At 42.9% G+C, this 10,395-nt stretch overlaps 1 protein-coding gene across 1 annotated transcript; it reads left to right on the top strand.

Annotated features, from left to right (window-relative positions):
* The first annotated feature begins 349 nt into the window (after window positions 1-349).
* LOC123078274 (2-oxoglutarate and iron-dependent oxygenase JMJD4) lies at window positions 350-5,933 on the top strand. Its single transcript, XM_044500720.1, has 9 exons — window positions 350-679; window positions 773-931; window positions 1,533-1,695; window positions 1,828-1,945; window positions 2,724-2,793; window positions 2,868-2,948; window positions 5,051-5,107; window positions 5,182-5,293; window positions 5,384-5,933. Exons 1-9 carry the CDS (start codon window positions 428-430, stop codon window positions 5,869-5,871), a joined length of 1,500 nt encoding a protein of 499 aa, XP_044356655.1. The 5' UTR covers window positions 350-427; the 3' UTR covers window positions 5,872-5,933.
* Window positions 5,934-10,395: the final 4,462 nt, after the last annotated feature.

Genomic DNA, 10,395 nt, shown 5'->3' with positions numbered 1-10,395 from the left:
GGTGCGCCCGACCGACCGAGGGGGTATTTACCCAGTTCCGACCGAACCGGCCTGCCTAACGGCCGTCAACGGCCGCGTCGTGAGCGCGCGTGGCCACGTGGGCTGACAGGTGGGTCCAGGCGGTCAGGAAAACGGTTAAATCGCTAGTCACCGCGGGTTTGGATTTTTTGAAACAGCACCCCGCGCGACTGGTAGCTTTCTAAGAAAAATTAAAAAGTGGTAGTTTTTTGAAACCCTAGCCTGTAAACTAGTAGTTTTATACTGTTTACTCCGTCTTACATCATGGCGGCTTTATGCGCTCGTGGCAGTCCACGGTCAGATCAGGCAAAACGGGGTAGTGTCCTTAAAGTGGCCGGGCGGTGGCAGGCGAAGCACGTCGTACCATAACCAGAGACCGAACTCACATTGTGAGGTCCGTGCTTCCTCGATGGACCAGATGGACGGCGGTGGCGCCGGCAGGCGGGTGAAGGTGGTGGGGAAGGTAGAGAGGCTCGACGGGCAGTCGCTGACCTACTCCGAGTTCGTCGACCGCTTCATGAAGCCGAACCTCCCCGTCGTCCTGACGGGCCTCACCTCCTCCTGGCCATCCTGCGAGGACTGGACGTTCGCCGGCCCCGACGACCGCCGCCGCCCCAACCTCCCCTTTTTCGCGCAAAACTTCTCCTCTCCTCGCGTTCAGGCACCCACCAGCTGACCTTCCCCTCTTGTGCGAGTCCTCGTTTCACTAGCCAGATGAATCATTTTAGATTTATCATCGTTGTTGATTTCGCAGGTTGCCGACTGTTCCGCCAGGGAGTACACGGACCACAAGCGGCTAGAGATGTCCATGCAGGAATTCGTGGACCATTGGGTTAGGAATTCGAATACTGTTTCAAGCAGCGGTCATGGTGAAGCTTCCTCGCTTTACCTGAAGGATTGGCATTTTGTTAAAGTATGTCCTGATTCCAGAGTATACTCTGCTCTCTATGCTTATTTGCTATTGAATTTATGGTACCCTCGTTAATGACTGATACCTAGAAAGTCTGTAACGTTAAGTTATTATATGAATTTCTTCACTTCTTGTTCAAACATCTTATGATAATAGTGTATTGTTGCTATGACTACCCAAAATCAATAACATCAAAGCCATGGTGGGGTTGATGCTGCAATAGCTGTGCAAAAATATTAGCGGTGTGACAAACTAGAATTTGTGTTGCTATTTGTTTGAGTTGCCAGTGATTAGCAGTCATCTCCAGCATAACTCATTAACACTTGTTCGGATTTAAAATCGCCCTTTTGCTGCCACATTTTGTGTGCTGAACTGCAACACTGTTTTCAATACCAATTGTCTACTGATTTGGTAGTTGTTTAGATTAGATTGCATCATTGAATGCCTTTTTTTGGATGGTATGTGCATATGTCTGCTCATAAGATTGAGATCCAGCTCTCTGCTATCTCAAACATTTGAATTCATCCTACCCTTTTCTTTCTTGAAGCTGACATTTCATCTTCTGCTCTATGTGGTTATATTGCATCTTGTCTTGATCTTCCAGGAGTACCCTGATTATGTCGCATACACCACACCACCGTTCTTCGTCGATGATTGGCTCAACATGTATCTTGACAGTCATCCCATGCATAGAGATTCTGACATTGCCAACTACAAAAATGAAGTAAACTGTGATGACTATCGATTTGTTTACATTGGAGCAAAAGGTAACTTCTATTTTTTTAAATCCTGTTCTATTCCATGCTTTACGAAATTGGGATTCTGTGCTTCTGTAAGCTATCCTATGTTACAGGTGAATGTATCATCACTCATAATTATAACTGTGATTTGATGTTTAGGAACTTGGACCCCTCTTCATGCTGATGTTTTTAGGTCATACAGCTGGTCAGCAAATGTGTGTGGGAGAAAACTATGGCTCTTTCTGGCACCATCGCAGAGTCATCTTATATTTGATAGGTAATTTTAACCTGGGCACTCCTTATGCATTATATTCTATGGGGCTATTCCGACATGGAATTAGCATCAGACATGAACAGAACACATAACCTCCATGAGATTTCGAGCTGCCAATAAGAGGAAAACTAATTCACTGCATACTCCTGGACCCTGTTCCTCATTAGCTGATTAACTCAGAAGTTAGAAATACTAGTGACTCCAATTTTTTTCTTCTGTGTTCTGTGATGCTACATAGTGCAATGATGGCAACTCACTCTTTACTTGGTTGAGTTGTCTCTGATCAGCAATATTATGAATTACGAATTTGTTGGCCCTCTATACAAAGGTAATGGTGTATTATATGCTTGTTTGTTTTTCATGCAACTTATGCCTACTCTTATGGTTTATCATATATTTGTTTTTCACCAAAAGAAACTTAAATTAAAACAAGGGTAATTTATTTTGCAAATAACGACCTTGTACATTCAATTAATAGTCACAACTTCCGGTCGGAGTTTAACAGCCTCAGCTGGGTCATTCCAGATGGATGTTAAGTTCTAAAGCGTATGACCTTATTTCTGTTTCAAGGATTTCATGGCATCTGTTGTCTAACTTGTTTTAAGAATGAATTGATTTTGGGTATTTGTGTTGGCGTAATTTTTCAGTACAGTTTCTTGGTAATTGATTTCTGTATGCCAATTGAGGTTACCTTGGCATTTGATGACATTTTGTCAACTCTGGGCTGTCTATTTGTTCTAGTCGTAATACTTTGCATTGTTACTCAATCAGTAATTTGTAGGAACCTACGATCATCGGTTTATGACATAAATGAAGATGTTTCTGAAAAGCAGTTTCCTGAATTCAATAAGGTACCCCCTCCGACCCCCTGTGCGTCTTGGTAGTAACCACGGCGTGTACTCATGTTATTAAGCTTCTTTTGTAGGCTGAATGGATAGAGTGTATTCAAGAGCAGAATGAAATCATTTTTGTGCCCAGTGGGTGGTACCACCAAGTCTATAATCTGGTAAATGTTTCCATCTTCACCGAGTGTTTATGCATTTGTTATTTAATATGTAAGGTTCAATGTTACTAACTTGCTAACTTGCTATGTTATGCAAGCTGATATATATCCTTATTGGATTACATCTGTATGGCAAATGAGAACAACCTTAAGCATATGAGTGCGAGAAGTAGAAATCCTGATCATTGGATCAGATCCGGGTTGCTAAGATTTGGACACTAAAAGCAGTTGACACATCCTTGGGTTATTGGGTAGTTATGCTTAATTCTACATTTACTCTCACTCCTTTCAGTCATCCAGTGTAAGCAATCTGTCTTGGTATTATGGTATATGTCATCACATTTGTCCGAGAATAGTGGATTGCCCCCGCGTCGTCTCCTGGCTACACGGGAGGCCATCCATCACGTTGCCACAGCCGTCCTCCCGGCGCCCCTCCTGCCTCGCTGCCGCTTGAGGCCCTGCCGGCAAAGCCGGGCGGGTCCGAGGACGGCGGTGGCGGGGCGTTCTCCTGGCTTGCCTTCTTTCTCCCGGCATGGGGCCTGTACGGCCATGGCGGCTGGGTTCCTTGGCTGCATTCTATGGGAGACTGTGGAGCTGGTGCAAGGCGTGCTTCGGCGGGCGGCTGGCATGGGTCGGCGGCGGTGGGGTGGCCTTAATTCATGGTGGATGGCTGGTGGCTGGCGTGCACGAGGCAGCGACTGATCTGAAGCGGCAGTGTTCTCGGGCGACGCAGCGCGAGGCAACATGGCTAGGGAGCAATTTTGTCTAACATCCTCCGCCGAGATCTGATGCTCCCGAGACTGCTGGCCCAAAGGCGGCTAGGCTGCGGCGATGGAGGTCCGTGGTGTCGATCTTGCGGCTAGCGGCAGCTGCGCTTTGCGTGGACAATGTTAATCTGCCATTCGTGCTCCGGCTTCGACCACATCGGCCTCTGGACCGACGGGCCTGGGTATGGCTCTCTCCGGTGAGGTGGTAGTCAGCGATGGTGTCTTCCGCTGTTAGAGTTGGTCCTTGGCGACTACTATGACCTGCGGCGGCGGACTCGTTGCGGATTGTGATGCCCATTGAAAGGTATTCATGAGGGTTCATCTCTCCAAACCCGGTGGCTGACCTCAGTAAGGAGATGCAAACTATAGATGACGACTTGACGCAGAGGGATGGTTGTGTGGCAGTGGCGCAGCCGCTGGGACCGCGGAAAAGTGGTGGCGACAACACATAAGTGACGTCAATGGAGGTGCTACGCAAGCACCCGGCATCGAGTTCCGGGGCGAACGCCTAGGTCTCTGTGATGGATATACCTGGCAATGACGATGTTTTATGTCGTTACCTTGTTGAAGGCATTGCTCAGATAAGCTCGGATGGGTTCTTCAGGGTGAAAACCTAGATCTGACCTTTGATGGTTGGATCCGGTGACGACGGCGCTTCAGCGTCGCTCCCTTCTTGAAGGCGTTACCATTGAAGAATCTCGTCGTCCATGTGGTGTCATGAGATGGTTGGTGCAGATATGGCAATTTCTGTAGTTTGCCGATCGTGGATCGGATTGCTTTAGGTTTTCTTTTTTCCTAGCCATGCATAGCTTGCATCCTACCTATACAGAGGCCGGGTGTGTGCTCAATATGTTCTGTATCCTTTTGATGCTCCATTTTGAGCAAATAAAATCCACCCTTTGTCGAAAAAAAATATCATCACATTTTGATCCACTTGGGAATTTCTGATTCTGCTATTTTAGACGTGGTTTCTACCAGATACGCCCTGCATAGCTGGAACTGGTGCAGTTATTCCTTGTTATAACTTTTGATATTCTTAACTTGTACCAAAAGAGCTTCAATCATATGAATCTGTCCCATGTGACATTAAAAATCATGAAACGAGTGACTGTTGACATCATGAACGACCATATGCTCTTATTAACTAATTTATTGACATCATGTTAGGAGCACGTATCAGTAACATTGGTGTAGCTTGCTCTGGGTGACCTTTAATATATCAATGCAGTGACTCGTATTATTCTTACACCTCCTCTGTTTTACATTCTATTGCTTTCTAATCAACATTTGTGAACTGCAAGCTGCTTATTTCTTTTGCTCCTCCCCCATTTGCTGCAGGAGGATACTATATCTATCAACCATAATTGGTTCAATGCCTACAACCTTCATTGGGTGGTGAGTAGACGTGTATATGTCAAGTTAATTTCACAGACTTAACATAATTCTTGCTAAAGAGTACAAATTCACAGTGGAACTTGCTTCATGAAGACCACAAAGTTGCAAAAGAGTATATTGAAGACATCCGCGATATATGTGATAATTTTGAGGCGCTTTGTCAACGCAACTTGGCAGCAAATACAGGTAAGATTCTAATGTGTGGATTAATCACCTGAACAATCAAATGGCGTGTTTACCTTCTCTGCTAACATGCTGTTGTTTTTCTTTTTTCAGGCATGAACTTCTATGATTTCTTCATTTTTATCACACGGTTTGTTTTGGCCAATGTAATTGAGCTTTACCATGTCCAAAAGCCCGAGGATGCTAAAGTCAATTCACCAGAAGCCACTCACCATTATGTGTATAACCTTATGCAAATTCGGGAAGTTGCATCTAAAATGATTTCTGCAGAGGCTTTCAGTATTGAGAATCTTTGTGTTATCTCGGAAGGAAATCGGAGTGCTATGTCAGATGTTACAAAAATATTAAAAGACGATGGCTTCAGAAGGCTATGGATGACATTGTCCGAGGCGTATGAATGCATTCGCAGGGGGCAAAGAATTTTGTACAAAGTGAGGTATTTGAATCAGAAAGGCTGTTTGTCGGTGACCTGTTTGAAATCTTATTGTAATGTTGTTGATCGCATTACTTTTTTTATGCGTGTAATTCGTGGACCTGAGGATCTGGTGAGGTTAATTGATACTGCTCTACCCGAGAGATAATTGTAAGCGCATAATGCGCGCACTTCCATGCATTTATCATGACTGTTGGATTTTCATAACCAGGACTATGCGGGGACTTAGACTAGTCACAATGGGTAGTAACTTAGACTAGTAACATGCATGTTACTAGTCTATGTTACTACCTCCATAGTGGGTAGTAACATATGTGTTGTGTCATGCATCACTTCATTTATTACGTTGTAGACTCATCTTTTCTTGATATGTGTGATGTTATAGTAACTAGCTATGTTACCACATGCCTCTCTTTCTTCATTAATTACATGCCACATTATCTATTTTTCCTAGATAAATGTGATGTTACCACCTATGTTACTCCCACTGTGGGTAGTCTTAGACTAGTCACAGTGGGAGTAACTTGACTAGTAACATCACACATTTTAATATAAGATTGCTTATGTGGCAGCTAATTAATAAGGAGAGAGGGGTTTGTGGTAACTTAGCTAGTTACTGTAACATTACACATTTCAAGACATAATGAGTCTAATCTAATAAATGAACTCTTTCATGAGGCAAGTTACTACTGTATGTTACTCCCCACTGTGAGCAGTCTGACATAACCAGCCCATTTTGGAAGGACTACGCGGGGCTCCATGGCATCCCCATTGGTTATCTTTATGGTTTGCCTAAAAAAAACTTTATAGTTCTTAGAGCATCTTCAATAGGTGACGTATCTTTGTCACACAAAAGTAGTTTTACATCACCCAATAGTGTATTATACATCACCTCGAGCATTTTTGCTTCAACCGATGATGTAAATTGCACACGATCATTGCATACATTTTTTAATAAAGGATGTTTTATTACTTAAAAGGTTTAAGCATTACACCTGGCCTCTGTATAATTGAGATGCACACAACCATAACCAATATCAAGTTCCAAACAAATTGAAAAAGGCAGAATACAAGTATCATGTGGAGATTGTATAACGTAGCCGTAGGAAGGCCAATTCATGTTGGGTAAAAATATCCTTCATTATAGCCTCCAAGCATGTACACACCTTCGTAAACAGGTCTCGATACTCCACGGTTGCTTCCTTGATGGTTTTGGTAATTCATGTCAACATACATATTATTGGACTAACATTTTCATCTAGTGTATTTCAGAAAAGTTAAACATTGGCATGACAAGGATAGGTGATTGTGGACCCCCTTCAAAATGCTAAGGACATGGATTGGCAAAAGCTTCAATCCTCTACATTTTTCGTTAAGTGATCCAAGATCACATTGAGTTCATAGGAAAGCCAATACTATTAAAAGGAGATGAGGTTTTGATCATGACTTAGTTGCTCAAGTGCTTGAAGATATTGCTCCAAAACCCTCAACCATTTTCTCCAAATCCTATTTGTCCAAACCCTAAAAGTCCAACTCGGTCCCATCGAATCCTATACACTCGGACCCACCGAGTTGATCCTAGACAGAGCCACAGCCAAACCCTAACAAAATGGTCCTACCAAAATGACGTTCGGTCCCATCGAAATGAGGTGACCAAGTTTCTGTAACCCTTTCACACCTTTTCGGAATTACCGAGTTGGTTTGGTCGGAACTACCGAAATGAGGTCTCGCTTAGGTCATCACACATCGGTTTCATCGAGTTGTTCCATTTGGTCTCATCGAGACACCCAATGTTCGAATCTTTTACACAGGTCGGTCTCATCGAATTTTTTGTTTCAGTGTCATCGAGTTGAGTCAAAAGGTTGTAACGGTTGGACTCTTGGTGAAGGCTATTTATACCCCTCCACCCCACTCACTCGAAGAGAGAGCCATCAGAATGAAACTACACTTCCACCATTCATTTTCTGAGAGAAAACCACCTACTCATGTGTTAAGATCAAGGCATTGAATCCAACCATTTGAACCTTGATTTCTAGCCTCCCCAGAGTTGCTTTCCATTCTAACCCTTCTCCTACCCAAGCCAAATCTTTGAGAGAGTGATTGAGTGTTGAGGAGACTATCATTTGAAGCACAATAGCAATGAGTTCATCATCAACAACACCCTCTATTACCTTTTGAAGTGTGGTGTCTCCTAGATTGGTTAGGTGTCACTTAGGAGCCTCCAAGATCATGTTGAGTTGAACCAAGGAGTTTGTAAAGGGAAGCAGACCGCCTACTTCGTGAAGATCTACCCTGAGTGAGACTAGTCCTTCATGGACGTAAGCCATGATGGAATAGACAAGATTGCTTCTTCGTGGACCCTTCATGGGTGGAGCCCTTTGCGGACTCGCGCAGCCATTACCTTCCATGGGTTGAAGTCTCCATCAACATGGACGTACGATAGCACCACCTATCGGAACAATGCCAAAAATCAATGTGTCTTCATTGCTTTGATCTTCCCATCTCTACCCCTTTAATTTCCGCACATTTGCATGTTGCATTATTTCCGCTGCTCTATCTCTAGATATGCATGTGTAGAAAGTGTTGGTTGTATCTTAACTACCGTCAAAATCTCCCTAAACTTCAAGAAAACTAAAAACTGCACCTTTGGTTTGTTAAATGTCTATTCACCCCCTCTAGACCTATCTTCTCGATCCTACAATTGCTATCAGAGCTTTTGTCTCCATTGCCTTGGTTTAATCACCATTGGAGGAAGATGGATGTGTCTACGTTGGGGAGTCTTAGATGTAAAGTGCCTATTCTTAATGGAGAGTATTATAATTCTTGGACGAATGAAATGCTTGATATCTTTGATGAATTTAACTTGAGCAAGTATATTCATAGCCCTTATGTGCCTCCTATTGATCCCTTGCACCCCACTCATGAAGAAGAAATTGACATGCTTCGTAATCTTAGAACCGTCAATCTTATCATTCGAGGATTACCTAAAATTGTGCTTGTCCGTATGCAAAACTTTGTGTGTGCCTATACTTTGCGGATGGACTTGGAAATGTGCTGTCCCAGTTACTCAATAAAGAACCTTGACGAGATCCTTCATAAAACTATTGATTTTCATAAGATGAGGCCGAGTGATCCTAAATTTGATGATTGTCTAACCTCGTGCGTGCTAAAGGTGATGTTAGAACCATTAGCGATATCATAATAGAAGCCATTAAAATTCATAATCTTGAACATTTTCATAATCATGGAACTAATGAATCCATTGCCCTAGGTGATGATCATATACATGTTGATGATGACAACGTTGAACATGGCTATTATGACGGGGATGAAGAGTTTGACATCGAATATGAGAAGACTATGAGAAATCTTAGTATCATGGCAAATCTTCGAGATTACATGGTCGGAGGAAAGCAATGGATTCTTGATAGTGGATGCACTGATCACATGACTGGAGATAGAGACATGCTTTGTGAGCTTGCTAAGAATGATGGTCCACGCAAGTATGTGACTTTTGGAGACAACTCCAAGGGTAAGGTACTTGGCCTTGGTAAGGTGGCCATATCCAATGATAGCTCCATTCAAAATGTTATGCTTGTTGAATCTCTTGGATACAATCTTCTTTCGGTATATAGACTAGCTGACTTTGGTTACAATGTTCTATTTACCGAAGTAGGTTGCCAAGTGTTTCGTCAAGATAATTATAATATGGTCTTTACTGCCATTCATAAAGGTGACCTATACATTGTTGACTTCACTAAGAGAGCCCAACCTCGTACATGTCTTATTGAAAAATCTTCTAAAGGTTGGTTATGGCATATACGGCTAGGACACTTTGGCATGTGAAATCTTGGTAAACTTGTTAAAGGAGATCATATTCTTGGTGTTAAATACGTTATATTTGACAAGGATAGACTTTGTAGTGCTTGCCAAGCAGGAAAACAACTTGCAGGAAGTCATCCCGTGAAGAACATCATGACCACAAGGAGACCACTTGAGCTACTTCATACGGATTTCTTTGGTCCCAATGCTTACAGGAGCCTTGGTGGTAACCCTTTCAGCTAGGTCATAATTGATGATTTTTCCAGATTTACGTGGGTGTTTTTCCTCGATGAAAAATCACAGGTACAAAAGATCTTCAAGAACTTCACTAGGAAGGCCCAAAATCAATTTGAGGTGAATATCAAGAAGGTTCGGAGCGATAACGGGACGGAGTTCAAGAACGCCAATGTGGATACTTTTCTTGACGAAGAAGGTATCTCACATGAGTTCTCGACTACGTACACACCTCAACAAAATGGAGTTGTTGATAGGAAAAATCGTACCCTTATCGAGATGGCAAGAACGATGGTAGGTGAATACAAGATGCCAAGACACTTTTGAGCGGAAGCGGTTGCGACGGCTTGTCATGCTACAATTCGACTTTATCTTCACAAGATTCTTGGTAAAACGACATACGAGTTACTCACCGGTAACAAGCCACTTGTTGGATAGTTTCGAGTATTTTGCTCAAAGTGTTACATTCTTGATAAGTATCGGCCTCAAAATATGCTCCTAAATCCCATGAAGTTTTCTACTTGGTTACGGATCAAACTCTCACACATACCGTATCTACAACAACTTCACCCGAGAAGTTGAAGACACGGTAGATGTGAACTTTGATGAATCTAAC

The sequence above is a fragment of the Triticum aestivum genome, chromosome 3D (assembly GCF_018294505.1).
Source record: "Triticum aestivum cultivar Chinese Spring chromosome 3D, IWGSC CS RefSeq v2.1, whole genome shotgun sequence".
Lineage (NCBI taxonomy): Eukaryota > Viridiplantae > Streptophyta > Magnoliopsida > Poales > Poaceae > Triticum > Triticum aestivum.
This window is presented reverse-complemented; position numbering and strand designations above follow the sequence as displayed.